The 15,000-nt window shown below is 38.8% G+C and overlaps 2 protein-coding genes across 2 annotated transcripts in view; both read left to right on the top strand.

Annotated features, from left to right (window-relative positions):
- Window positions 1–8,184: 8,184 nt before the first annotated feature.
- The window catches only part of LOC135223557 (uncharacterized), a 49,965-nt gene continuing 43,149 nt past the window's right edge, over window positions 8,185–15,000 (top strand). Inside the window, exon 1 of the mRNA XM_064262067.1 lies at window positions 8,185–8,318. Within this exon, the coding sequence (XP_064118137.1) occupies window positions 8,221–8,318 (98 nt within the window). The 5' untranslated portion in view covers window positions 8,185–8,220. The remainder of the gene's footprint in view (window positions 8,319–15,000) is intronic.
- On the top strand, window positions 9,252–12,510 carry LOC135223556 (uncharacterized). The gene is made up of 3 exons (XM_064262063.1): window positions 9,252–9,399; window positions 10,195–10,285; window positions 10,743–12,510. Exons 1-3 carry the CDS (start codon window positions 9,371–9,373, stop codon window positions 11,865–11,867), a joined length of 1,245 nt encoding a protein of 414 aa, XP_064118133.1. The 5' UTR covers window positions 9,252–9,370; the 3' UTR covers window positions 11,868–12,510.

Here is a 15,000-nt window from a genome sequence, read left to right as displayed (position 1 = left end):
ACTTAGACAGGCTAGTAGAGCGCCTATAGAGGTCATGATCAAATGCATAGTCTAAATTGGTGTATATATTTGAATTTTACAGATAAACTATGATACCATAGTTATCAACCTAGGACTTTGCCTCAATGGTGACAGCGAGTGCCCCGCCAGATTCAAAAGCACGACCGTCAGGGCCTTCGTCAGGAGAGCCCTCTCCCACTGCTCGACCTGGCAGGACACTCATCAGGAACTCGACCGCGCCTCCCAAGTACTCGTAAATAACGGGTATTCAAATAAATCAATAAGCAGAGAAGTCCGTACAGCCCTGGAGAAATGGTACGGTAGTGAGAGCCCGCAACCCCGCCCCCAGGATAATATCAAGCTGTATTATAAAGCCTTCATGAGTTCTCATTACCGTGAAGAAGAGGACTCAGTTAAGAAAATTATTTCTGAAAATGTATCCCGGACCGACGACACCAAAAATATCGACCTAATTATCTACTACCAGAATCGGAGGACTCGCGACCTTATTATGAAAAATAACCCCTCTCCACAGGTACGAGACCCCCTGAAGCAGACGCATGTGGTGTGTACCAATATACATGCCCAGTCCGCGGTTTGTAGCGGCGCCTACGTTGGTATGACTATCATGCGCCTGTCGAAGAGACTCTCCTGCCACGCCCAAGAGGGGGCTATCAAGAATCACGCACGCACCAAACATCAAGAGGCCATCTCCCGGGATGTGATCATCCAAAACACGAAGATCATCGGGAAGGCCCCTGATGCCCGTCGGTTACGCCTGCTGGAGGCGCTTCTCATCCAGCAAGTGAAACCTACTCTAAATACGACGCAGGAAGAATTTCTCCTCCCTACGAGTATGAGAAGACCTGCCACCAACAATGACACCACCGAGCACGACAACTCCACGGAAGACAACGCCCCCGAACGAGATACTCCTGCAGCCAACCATAATCAAGTTAGCCGTGACGTCCCGCAGCGTAGCGAAACGCCCATCGACGTAACCGCGCCGCTAAGGAGGTCTAGGCGGCTGCAGGACTTACAGCATCGCAACCATCAACGCGTGGAAAGTGGCTTGAGACCCGGTTCAAGCCACCAATGAAAACGAAGACCTACCGCCACCAGCCAATAGTAGATCAGCATGGGGCAGACCCCTGCTGTCAACTCCAAATATAAACGAGGACAGACACAGTATCAAGATCAGTCCACCCTCAGCTTCCCAGCCCGAGGATGTCTGGCAGCTCCAGACGAAAGCTCGCTTGCTTCAAGAAAGAGAGAGAGAGAGAGAGAGAGAGAGAGAGAGAGACATATATATATATATATATCGTTAATGACTTTGATAACTATGGTATCATAGTTTATCTGTAAAATTCAAATATATACACCAATTTAGACTCTGTATTTGATCATGACCTCTATAGGCGCTCTACTAGCCTGTCTAAGTAGCACGGAAAAAGCCGCTATTCGGAAAATAGAGAAGAATCTCTACAAAGTGAATGCTGCTGAAGTAGCCATTACTTTTAAAGTATGCTTGATGCGAAGTAGCCATTACTTTATAAAGTATGCTTGAGAGAGGGTCTGCTTCCTAAGTATTATTATTATTATTATTATTATTATTATTATTCAGAAGATAAACCCTATTCATATGAAACACCGCCCCAGGGGTCACTGACTTGAAACTTAAGTTACCAACGAACATGGTGTTCGTTTGAAAGAAGCAACAGAAGGTAGCTGGAAACAAAGAAAGAAGACATCTGTTATTAGAAAAGAAAATTGAAAGTAACATTCCGCTTCGGGATGATATAAAACTTCAGAAGTTTGCCTCCTGGGAAGTTTCTAAGTTGTAGGTGACTGATTGGGTGGGTGGGTGGCCTGCCTTAAAACTTCGCCCGTGCAGTTTGTAACTTTTTGGCAAATGAGTTTGAGCATAAGTTTTTACTATCTGTTCAGTGTTTTGGAAAGTATACGCTTTTTATGCACACACACACACACACACACACACACACACACACACAGAGAGAGAGAGAGAGAGAGAGAATAGTATGGTCTCTGTCTTGTTCTTTCCCCAATGTTTCAGTGGAATCATAACCCCACAGCTCCTCTCTCTCTCTCTCTCTCTCTCTCTCTGTCTGTATATCTCTCTCTCTATCTATCTCTCAATTTCTTTATCTTCTGTTCAGTGTTTTTCATACACACAAATGGGTCTGTCTTGCGCTTTCCCTCTCTCTTTCTGTGGTTTTATTCTATAACTAGAGACTTATAGTAATAAGTAAATCGTAATGGTTACTTCAAGCCAGTTTTATATTAAACACAAGAAGTGAGTTTATTCTCGTCGAGCGGAAAGCAAAATTAGATTATTTGAGTAAATAACATCAATTCATAATGAGTATTTTAAGTCATTTTTATCACGAAACATAAGAGCTGATTAAGGAGCCTAGCCAAAAACCAATAAGGTCATATGGACCAATTATGGCTGATAAGAATATAGAGTTTCTCCATAGAATATCAGATAAGACAGGCAGAGGCTGCACGGTATTTTGGAGCATCATTTTTTTCGCTCTGTTGTGGGTGAAAGGTGCACCAGTAAGTCTGGGCCTATCTTAACCTTTTTCTCAACACCTCAGAAACTCTGATTTCCCATACCTTATTTGTGATCTATTCACGGACATAAGACGTCGTATTGAAGGTGAGTTTTGTGATAAGCGACCCAATCACTTGTCCTAATAATTGACATTAAATTCCGAGGGAAATGAACTTTAAATCTGTTCATGAACATGTACCATTATTATAAACATTAAATTCACAAATTGGTCAAAGAGTTCTTATGGGGAATTTTCTGGTTAATAATGGTTATGATATTTCCTAATTCGCTTCATAATCATAATCATTTAAAGAAAATGTTTCCACAAATCGTAGTTTTCTCACTATATTGTAGTCCGTATTGGCCCTAACAAATACCATGGTTCGGTTGAGTGATGATTATTCATTGCACGAATTAAATATTTGTCTGTTCACCACATTCAACAAGGATTGAATCTGAATGACTATTTTTCACACATTAAAGTGAACTTGCAGTGACTGTAGTAAATGTATTACTTTACAGCTAATAAATATTAAACATATTTATCAGGAATACCTTGAACCAATTAAGATGCAATGTAGATCCTCCACCAGACCCAGGTTTGCTTACCAAGGCTGAGGACATCTGTTACCCGTTGTTGAATTCAAGCTCTGATCTTGTAAAGTTGTAAAATGGTATCTCCTTGTATTTGAAAAATTTACTTACATTTAAGAATCTTTTTTTTTTTTTTATAATAACTGATCTGTTCTTTCAATATATTTCCTATTAACTTCTCTTACCTTTTTCAAATGAGCATGATACTCTTTTGAAGCGTGATTTGCAAATCAGTGGCCCCTGTCGGCTTGTTCCAAACGAAGAGGGTTCATCTTGTGAATATAATAATAATAATAATAATAATAATAATAATAATAATAATAATAATAATAATAATATAGCTGTTTCAACGGCATTTAATTTATATAGAATCTTCTCAATTCTTCTTATTATCCTTTTCTCGTCAGCATGTAGCTGGTGTATTAAGTTTCCTAAGGACATGTAAAAATTTTCATTTGTCTTAGGTTTATTCCTCTAACGTGCCGACAGCGCACAGGCAGTCATCTATGAGAGTTTACAGTACAGTGAATTAAGATACGTTTTACAAGTATTTATAGCATGCAAGGTCGTGTACAATCGGTGGCGGGTCGGTCGGTGGGAACGGATTTTAATTGGTCGTTGGATGGTAACGAAATCTCCCCCTGAGGCATTCAGACCTACGTAGTTTGGACGGGGTTATTAGCGTCGGTTGGGTGTTGGTTGGGGTACCCACCTCTTGGGCGGCAGGCTGTACAGTTGATATATCTTCCGCTCGTTCCTCTCCCGCTTTCTCTCTCTACTTCTTCCGCTCTTTCTCCTTCTCTTGCTCTCTCTCTTTCTCTTTCTGCAAGTTCCTCTCCCTCTCTCTCTCGTTCGCTCCTTCTCGCGCTCTCTTTCTTTCTCTCTGCCTGCTCCTGTCTCTCTCTTTCTCGTTTCTCTCTCTTTTCTCTCTCTCTCTCTATCTCTCTCTCTGTCTCTCCCCCCTCGATCTCTCTCTCTCTGTCTCTGTCTCTGTCTCTCCCCCTCGATCTTCTCCTCTCTCTCTCGTGGCGGTATACGTAGTCGGTTGGTTTCTTGCGCCATTTCTTCTTATGATGGTGGGAAGAAAACTCTGTTTCTTTTACCGTGTTGATAGTCGGTTTTTTCTCTAATATATGTAATGCTTCAAGATAACGTAGGCGTTTTTCGGTCCGGTACATGGTCAATAATTTCTATGTTCTTTATAAGCTCAGCTCTGGTCTCTTGTTATGTTTTCCTATAGTGAATGAAAATGGCCCCTTCTTGAAGATGACACGAGAGACGCTTGGAGAATCTGGTAGTGGTCATCCCGATATAAGAATGGTGGCATCCATCCACCGAGCATGTGAATTCGTAGATGACACTCCTTCTCTTCAAAGACGTTTCTGGGGGCGCCGGGTTGTTTCTAAGAAGCAGCTGGCTGGTTTTCATGTTTTTGTAATAAACTATGAGGCTAATTTTATCACTTTCTGTAGTGGGGGAGACATTTTCACTGATTATTTTCCTTATAGCCTTTTCATCTTCCAATATTTGTGGTGCATATGATTTTTATAAAATATTTTTATAGCTCCACTTTGGTCGTTAGTTACGGTCGTTCTTTCTTGGTGCCATTTATTTATGGAGTCCCTCGTTTGGTGTTCGACCATACGGTTTGAAAAGTTATTATTAATGAGAACTTGTGTAGACCTTTCGATCTCCCTGTTGGTTTCTCTCCATGTGGAACAGTGTGTAACGGCGCGGCGGACGAAGGCATCTACCACCGATCTTTATACCTGTCTGGGCACTCGCTGGACCCATTAAGGCATAGACCCGGGTTTGTGGGTTTCTTGTAAACCGTGTTGGTGTATCCCGTAGGGGTCTGCTGTACCCGAACGTCCAGGAAGGGTAGGGCACGTCAACGTTGCGTTCACACGTGAAGTGGAGGATGGAGCATTCTTCGAAGTGTTTCTTAAAGTTTCAAGGTCCTCTTCTCTGTCAACTTTTATGAAGGTGTCGTCTATGTAGCGGTAGTATTGGGGAGGACAGGGGATCTTATTGAAAACTCTTTCTTCGACGACACTCATGTAGAAGTTGGCAAATAGAACCCCTAATAGGGATCCCATTGCCACGCCGTCAATCTGGCAATAAAGATGTCCTCTGTGGGATCGTGAATGGTGCCTTCTTGGTACATATTTCAAGGAGGGCTTTTAGGGCGTCCTTGGGGATGTTCAAAGCCTGTGTCTCCTCACATCTGTATACTCTGTCGAGGATGTGTTCAATCATCTCGTCGACTGGAACGTTCGTGAAGAGGCTCTCGACATCAAGAGAGGCGATGATACCTGTAGACGGAGAGTCTCGGAGTTTACGTAAAAAGTCGGTAGATGACTGTAGACAATACCTGTCAGGGATATATGGCGTGAGGAGTTCATTGAGTCTCTTAGCGATTTTGTAAGTCGGGGTTGGATTTGGCTTATAATAGGGTGAAGAGGATTTCCAGCTTGTGGGTTTTTACGGTACCGTAAATATACCCTGGATTAAAGTCACCCTGGGCAAGGGGAAGTCTGGGAGCATTCCTAGCGACATGGATTCTTTCGACCGTCCTATTAATGTATGTCTCGTCGGATGTCTTCGATGGGGTTCTTGTTGATTTTTCTGAATTTGGATTGATCAGCCAGTATTTGGTCCGCAGTTTTCTCGTGATATTCAGAGGTCTTGATGAGCACTAGGGCAGCAGCTTTGTCTGCCCTTCTTATTGTTATTTCTTGGTTTGATTTCAAGTTTTTAGCAGTTTCTTTCAATTCTCTGGTAAGGATAGCGCTTCTGTATGGGGCTCCTCGGTCGGTAAGGGCTTCTGACCCTGCCTTCGTCCTCGAGGGACTGGATAGAGTCAAGGAGGACTTCGACCTCCAGGCGCTTGGCGTGTGGTTTGGCTTTTTTGTCACGTGGGTATTGAGCCCAAGATAATAACCCCGTCCAAACTACGTAGGTCTGAACGCCTCAGGGGAGATTTCGTTACCATCCAACGACCAATTAAAATCCGTTCCCACCGACCCGCCCACCGATTGTACACGACCTTGCATGCTATAAATACTTGTAAAACGTATCTTAATTCACTGTACTGTAAACTCTCATAGATGACTGCCTGTGCGCTGTCGACACGTTAGAGGAATAAACCTAAGACAAATGAAAATCTTTACATGTCCTTAGGAAACTTAATACACCAGCTACATGCTGACGAGAAAAAGATAATAAGAAGAATTGAGAAGATTCTATATAAATTAAATACCATTGAAACAGCTATTGTATTCAATGCTACTGCCCTCAGAGAAGGCCTCCTTCCTAATAATGATAATAATAATAATTGAAAAAGAAACCCACAAAATCACTTTGTAACTTGTTTACTTCTAAGTATTTACAATTTAGTTTTACTCCACACTCGAGTACTTTCAGGCCCTGTCTGTGGCCTATTCCCAAGAGATGTTGGGTTGTTAGCCTGGGTCAAGCCCAGCAGTCTTCTGGAACTTCTTTTCGTTGAGCTGTCATTTATGTAATGTCTGTTCTGGTTTTCTTGAGAGTTGCCAATCCCCTCTTGTCGCTCTGATATCTTGAGCTGATGGTCAATGGGATTCACGCTTGTGGTAAGGGTGTGGTCACCAAAAGTCTGTTGGGCAGGAAACCTAATCTCCAGGTCAGCAGGGTCAATCTTAGCTTCTTTTAATATCAAAGCTCGGCTCATGGGATTTTCTCAGAAGATCCCATAAGCTCAGGATATCAGAGCGACAAAGGGGATTGGCAACTCTAAAGAAAACCAGAACAGCCATTACATAAATGACAGCTCAACGAGAAGTTCCTGAAGACTGCTGGGCCTTGACCAGGCCTAACATCCCAAACATCTCTTGAGAATGGGCCACAGGAACCAGGGCCGATGAAAGTACTCGAGTGTGGAGTAAAACTAAATGTAAATACTTAGAAGTAACAAGTTACAAAGTGATTTTGTGGGTTTCTTTTTCAATTTTCAGAAGAAAAACTGAAAGAAGGTTTTGTTTGGTTAATAATAATAATAATAATAATTCATGTTCGCTGATCGTGGTAGTGTTTAGAAGCATGTAAGCTACCCCCAAGGAATTTGGCAATTAAATGTAGTTATATTTTGACAATTACTATCTAATAAGTTTTCCCCTTAAAAATGAAGAGAAAGTTCAACTTTATTTTCATTAATTTTCAAGCGACTATAAAGTACCGCAAAGTAAATTAATATGTATAGTCTTTATTTTTGGTGATTTATCAATTGCCTTCAATTATTCAGGAAATGACCCACTACTCTTGTATCAAACATCTATCATACTTTATTTAACAACATCATTTCATCAACCTTCAGCTCCATATGTAAATCCCAATTGTTATCTCTTAAATTCATCAAATAAAAAAAACCCCTAAAAATGGCTGCTTTGATTTTTCTGAATTAACGGAAGATTTCACTATTCGCAACGTTTTCGTGATTAGGCGATGTCGGTCATCCTTTATCAGTGTAGACTGCGAGACCTAAGAACAAAAGATATGGGGCTTATTTATATCAGAGATAAACAGTGTGTTGTCGCGATTAAAAGAGCTGACGTATCTTGCAGAGTCATGATAGGTGGTGTTTTCTTTTATCGTTGAATCTTGTAAAGTGACGAAATGGGCCTTCCCAGATATATGCATGAGTTTGAGGTACAGAGGGAGATGAATTATTATTATTATTATATTATTATTATTAGTAGTAGAAGCAGTATAATTCTTAGTATCTTTCATTTCATTATTATCATTATTTTCAGATCTCAATTATCATTAATGATGATCACTAATTATTGCTATTACGTGGACGGATGAATCATATGTTATCTGTAAAGACAGCCTCCAATCTGTTAATACCCATAAGGTTTGATCAAAATAGATGGCGCTTCAAGATAACAAGGCCGTAAAATTTTACATAACGTTCAGACTTATGTTTTTGTTTCGTAAGTAATGGTCTGTTTTCCCACTTGATAGCCTTGATCTTATGATTTCCTTTTGTCTATCAGATCTGCCACAAGATGTTAAGGCTTAACCACAAGGGATTCCGAGGATATGTTCAAATTTCAAGGCCTTGTTTCTCTAGACAAATATCTTCTTCAAAGAGTTGCCTTACCAGGTAAGTCCTTGTCAGACACTGTTTAAATACTGCAATATATCCCGTAAGCCTGTGCATTTTTATAGACATAGAGCATATTTACTCCTATTAGGCTGGGATGGGGCGGGGCTGGCGGAGTTTCAGTCTACACCTTTTCCTCAGACATAATACAGCAAACCCCATATGGTAACTATATCCCTCATAGTCTATGTTTTGTTTATATAGATACATATTTACCCCTATTAGTTGGGATGGGTGGGATTTGAAGAGGTTTACCGTCCATAATTTTCCTCAGGTATTGTGCAGCAAGCCCCATACGATAACAATACATAGTATTTTTCACAAGTGATATTCTTGCAAACCTCATAAATTAGTTGCAACTTTCTTGAATTCACTTTTCTTTTCGATCACATCTCTGAATTTGGATTTGTCGTAATATCAACCATTCAGAATATGTAGGAAATAAAGGTTCTAACATTTTTACTATCCATTCCACTTGGCTGTCCATTATTCTTCAGCTTCGTTCTGCTGCAATTTTCTACCTGTCACTTATGACCAAATGTGACTCAGCAGTCTAGTTATACTGTATCTTCATATATTTTTCTGAGTCAGGTCTGCTATTTGGTCCATTGGTCTCTATAAGTATGCAAATGAAGGTTCCTTTGTCCTAGTTTTGGGACAATATCTAATGTCTCTAATTGGCCAGTTTTTTGCTACCTAAATCCTTTCTAATATTACCATCACTTTTGAGCCGAAGGTGAATATTCTCAGCCATATCATTAAAACTCTTGCTACTCAACACTCAATAGAAGTTAAAATTCAAGTACATCAACCAATCAAGAATCTCCAATTATAACGGCTGTAGATATTTACCATTAGCTCTGGCAAAGCACATAGTTTCTCATAACATTATCCTGCAATGTCTTGATCCATTTCTAATACAGAGATACGGAAAATGGGTGTGCAAGTTGTTTGCTGACGAAAAATTGTACGTCTATGGACACAAAGCAGGGACTAAACACACAACCGGACATTTCACCCTAAATTCCCGGAAACCCATCACTGCTGATATTATGGAACGAGCTCTGAAGCACTTGACCAGGTAAACTTTACTCAACTTTATTTTTAGTTTACTGGCATTCATTTATGGTGTGTTTTTTACGATTAAATTTCAAGCCCAAATATATGTATGGCTTGTTTTGGGTATGTGCCTTTTATGTACAGATATAAGGTATTAAGGTTTCGTTACATTCAAAAGGTTTGTTCACCAATGTCCCTCTCAATCAATTTAGAATGTGTCCATACTACAGTAAAACATTTCTTAAACAAACATCAGAAACGTGTCGCACGCATATCATAAATCTGTCGTAAATAAACTAACTAATAGAAGGAGGAAGGAAATCTTTGGCAAATTCTGGATTATATGGAACATGCTTGGGACTATCTATAAGATGCTGACTTGAAATGAATCTATTTTTGATGCGTGTGCTATAAGCTGCCGGTGTGTATTTATGACAAGTTTAACTGCAGTATGGTAGCATTCACGTCGAGCTTCACTTTAGGTTTTCAGAGTATTCAGAAACTCATTGATCAAAAGAAATAGCAGTCTGCTTGCATATTACATCCAGGATCATTGTTCTTTGAAATAATTTGATCTGAAACATCCTAATGATTAATTGATATAGATTCACCGCTTTGGTCCGGTCCACTCAGTACCTTGATTCATCCAATTTCTTTAATCTGGCAAGTTCTGTATCATCAGCTCTTACAAATAATACGGCTGCCAGATTGCATAACTGCTAAAAGCTTAAATCATCAAAATGGTCTCATCTTAAACCCCGCACCATCAGTCGCTGCTGCCTCACTCATTTACTTAATCCAAACTTAAAATTTGCAGGAGATTCCCTCCCTATCAACTCAGAATTAGAGAAAGGGATGGTGAACTATGGTTTTTCAAACCTGATGGTGACGCTGAGCTGGATTTCAAGGTAAGGTGTTTTTCTCTGTCATTAGTTTAAAAACTGTATGCATAATCAATTTTTCAAATAAATTTTTCAGAACTTGAGTTTTACTTGACTTTAATTTGTAAAGTTTTATGATGTTTCCCCAAATTATAATAACCTGAATCTTGCTTTAAAATTGATCAAAGACTACTATTTTGATGAACAACACATTCTCTTTAAGCTTTGCTGTGCCTTTACCTATATCATTTATTGCTATTTTCATTTGGGTACTAAATAATTCAGGCACTCAGATAAAAGATGGTAACCTCAAACAATGCAGCAGATGCACGAGAAGGGAATATCAAAGCTCTGATTTGTTATTTATACTTAGGATTCTATCAGTTACTAAGCCTTTATCATTTAGATGTGGTGTCCTGTGGATTCGAAAACCAAATGTCTTAGGAAGTCAATTAAAGCTTTGTAACATCTAATTCTTTGGAAGGTGTGTGAAAAGGGAACACCGAAGCATCAAGCTATCGATGAGATTTATCGACCTTTTGATGAAGCGAATGGTCCAATGAGCAGGTACGTAATGATTCCAGCTGATGACAATGACCCTTGCCCTTTTCCCGACTTGAAGACGAAATACCCTTACCAGTATTATTTACTCGACTGTCCACACCATGCAGTCACTGATGGACTTTCTGCTACGTTGTTTGTGAGTTACATTCCAAGTATGCTAAGTACCATCTTGGAGGGTAAAGAGATAGATGACTCTCCATTGGGCGTGTACAAATCCAATGAAGAGTGTATAAGCATTTACGAGCAATATGCACAAGAATTTCTTCAAAATCATGATGAGCTGACACACTTGAAAAACGAGATTTCAAGAGCAAACAAGCAGCCACTCCTTCTCGAAGCTTTTCCACCTCCCAGGGTAGAAACACCATGTACTCGACATATTAAGACGGAATTGGATGCAACTTCTGTCAAAAAAATCTCGGTAAAGTGCAAGGAGAGAGGAATCACTTTTGGAAATGCCTTTCAAGGCATTACAACTACTGCCTTAGTAGAACTGGTGCAGGAAGCTGGTGTGATTAAAGATGCTTACGACATTAGCGTTTTGTACACAGCTGATATACGCCGTTATTTGGAGAAAGAAGCCAAACCGATTTTAGGATTACACATGAGGAAAATGAACGCAGTGTATTCAGTTGATAGAAATGTCAGGGATCAGTTCTGGAGTAATTGCACCAAGATTCAATCGCTGAACCGAGACCTCCTGAAAAACAAGTCCATAATCAAACAAGAAGTTGTTCGTCAATTACATTTGCCTTACACTCCGCCTGAGGATTTCTACAAATCTAAACCTGAATTAACAGCGGATTTTCAGTACAATAACATGGGGAATTTGAGAGACCTTGGCAGCAACGAACAAGTCATTTTTACAAATGCAGAAAATTACTTCCAAATACACCTTTCCAAGTTTCCATTTTATCATCAGCTACTCAGTTTTAAGGGAAACGTGATAAGCATTCTCAGTTATGCTACAGATTCAGTAACAGATCAGACAGCTTTAGCGCTTGTCGAGAAAATCAAATGTGTTTTCAAACACTTCAGTGAATAAAATGACAAGTTTAGGTAATTCTTGGATGTAGTTTTGAGGAAATATTTTACAGTGTGTTTTGATTACACGACATATGCTGTAACCTGGAAATTGAAGGTTGGGGAATTTCGGCTGTCAAGCACTGGAACACATGGACTATTCAGTGCTTAAGGCAGTGAAAAAGAGTTGGAGTATTTAGACAGCAGCATAAAAAGATCCACAACATAATGAAGATGACGTATGAAGACCTAAATGAGAAACTGAGTGAAAACTCTTATGTATGTTTGCTTAATCATAAGTTAAGGAAGGTAGGACACTGTCATTGTATGCCTCGTGTGTTGATTAAGATGTTACTTAATTACCGTTGGAAATCCCTTATTGTTAACGTGTTCACATATTGAGTATTGCCAAGCATTACTATGTATGTATAAGTATTGCAATGCTCTTCTCTGTTTTATATTGAGGCCGACCTAAACCATCTTATACTTTCCCGTGGAGTACGATTTTGTTAGTTCTACCTTATGTATTAAGAAGACAGTGACATTGTTGGCTAAGTTCTGATATTTGTGACATCAACGTATTGTCCAGTGCTGACCTGTGTTGTTACAGAAAAAGACAAACCAAACCTATTTTGGGGCTACACATAATGAAAATGACTGCAGCATATTCTGTTAATGGAAATCTCAGTGATCAATTCTGGAGTAATTGCACTCAGATTCAGTTGCTGAACCAATAGCTCATCAAAAGCAAGTCCGTAATGGAACAAGAAGTTGTTCATCAATTATATTTTCCATTTACTCCACCTGAGGATTTTTACAAATTTAAGCCTGAGTTAATATCTGATTTTCAGTACAATAACGTGAGGAATTTGTGAGACCATGACAACACTGAACATGTAACTCTTAACAAGTGTAGAGAATTGATTCTAAGTACAACTTCCCAAGTTTTCATTTTATCATCAGCTCCTCAGTTTAAAGGGTACAGTGATAACCATTCTCAGTTATGCTGCATATTTTGTAATAGATGAGATACCCTTTTCTCTTGCAGAGAAAATGAAATGTTTGGGTAATTCTTGGATATAATTCTAAGGAAGTTTTTTTTTTATCTATATATTTTGTTTACACGAAATATGACATAGGCTAAAAATTAAAGTTTATGGAATTTAGGCTGTCCAGCTAAGCACTTGTACTATTGGACCATTTAGTCTTTAAGGCAGTGAAAGGATGGCCTTGACATATTTTGACAGCAAGATAAAAAGATCCACAGAAGAAAGATGACGTATGGAGACCTAAATGTGGAGTTGGGAGAAAACACATATGTTTGCTTAGTTATAAGTTAAGTGGCGGGAGGTTGTCTTTCATTTGACAGCTCAAGATGTTATTTAACTAGAGAGGGAAATCTCGTATAGTGAATGTGTTCAAATCTTGAGTATTGCTAAGTATTGCTTAGTATATACAAGAGTTGTAATTTTGTTTTCATATTTTTTATTGATTCCTATTTGAACTCCCTCAAACTACCTCACAGACTATGATTTTGTGAGTTGTACCTCATGTGACAGGATGCGATTACTTATTGTCTGCTGAGTTCTGATGCTCAAATGTTGTTAGTTGTGTCGTTTACACGCTCATGAGCTTGTATTATTTTCTCTTGTCTCAAGCTACGATGTAATTATCATAATAAACTGCTAATGAAGACTATCTTTAATTTTCCACATACATCCAGGATATTGTGGCAACAAGATGGATTAGACAATCAACAACACAGATAAATATTAGAAGTAAATGTGGTACCAATATGTAATCAACCCAACTCAGAACATTTTAGTTTTAATCTCTTGATGTAGAAAACAGAGCAAAAGGCGTCTCGTGTATTTGTTGTGTTCAGGGCTTAGTCATGGAAGTCAGTAGTAAAGCAAACAATTGGGCTACATTAATATATATATATATATATATATATATATATATATATATATATATATGAATAACTTGATCACGAAGTATATAAAACGTGATGCTATGTATAGATAAAGGTTTTTGCTACGAAGGAAAAATGAAAAGCGAGATAGCCAAGCACTGTCGGTCTAGTACGACCCTTTACTCAGGCACAACTGATCATACAGAGGAAAAACATAGTCAAAGTAGGCTTAATATCCAAATTGACAATACAAGATTAGCAATAAGGTAGATTTCATTCTACAGAAATGTGGAAACGCCTGAGGGCAGGATAAGCGATTTTTAGGCAGCCACACCTTGGAGGAGCACACACGTGGTCAACAGATGATTCACCCAGAAAACAATACATTTTGAAAAAAACAGGGAAGCATATACAACTTATTACCATGAAATTTACAAAAATGTTCCCCAAAAAATTATTAGTGAAAAGACGAAAAAAGGGAAATAAATATATTGAGCAAGAGAGAGAGAGAGAGAGAGAGAGAGAGAGAGAGAGAGAGAGAGAGAGAGAGAGAGAGAGAGAGAGAGAGAGGAGAATGAAGAGAGAGAGAGAGAGAGAGAGAGAGAGAGAGAGAGAGAGAGAGAGAGAGATAACAACTATATACATGTGGGACTAATTAATTAGTTGTTCATTTATTTTAAGGTCCTTCATAAACATTTTACAAATATGTGGGTCCAAATGGTACAATCCCAGACTAAGATTTTTGTTGTTTTTATTAGCAATTTGTATAATTGCTGATTCCAGTAAATTTCTTGAAATATAATCATTAGATCTAGCAATTACAGAGGTATCACCCCAATTAATACAATGAGATTTTTAACTCAGATGGATGAACAGTGCATTTGAAGTTGGGGCTGTTCTAACTGAATACATATGCTGCTTAATACGTAAACATAAATTTTTACTTGACTGTCCAACGTAAAAAGATGGGCAATCCTTACAAGGAATTTTGTAAATGATGTTGTTATTTGTTACAGGACTATTCTTAATTAGCATATCTTTAATGGTATTGTTATAAGAGAACACTACAGTAACATTAAACGATTTAAATATTGATTTTATGGTTTCAAATCCACGAAAGTAAGGCAAGCTAAGTACATTTTTAGGGATTTCTTTTTCATTAATAGCAACACTATAAAACGTTTTGTGAGCTTTTTGATAACATTAATCAATTACATGAGGTGGGTAGCAGAGATCGTTT

The sequence above is a fragment of the Macrobrachium nipponense genome, chromosome 10 (assembly GCF_015104395.2).
Source record: "Macrobrachium nipponense isolate FS-2020 chromosome 10, ASM1510439v2, whole genome shotgun sequence".
NCBI lineage: Eukaryota > Metazoa > Arthropoda > Malacostraca > Decapoda > Palaemonidae > Macrobrachium > Macrobrachium nipponense.
The sequence above is the reverse complement of the archived record's forward strand: the minus strand, read 5'-3'. Positions and strand labels throughout refer to the sequence as shown.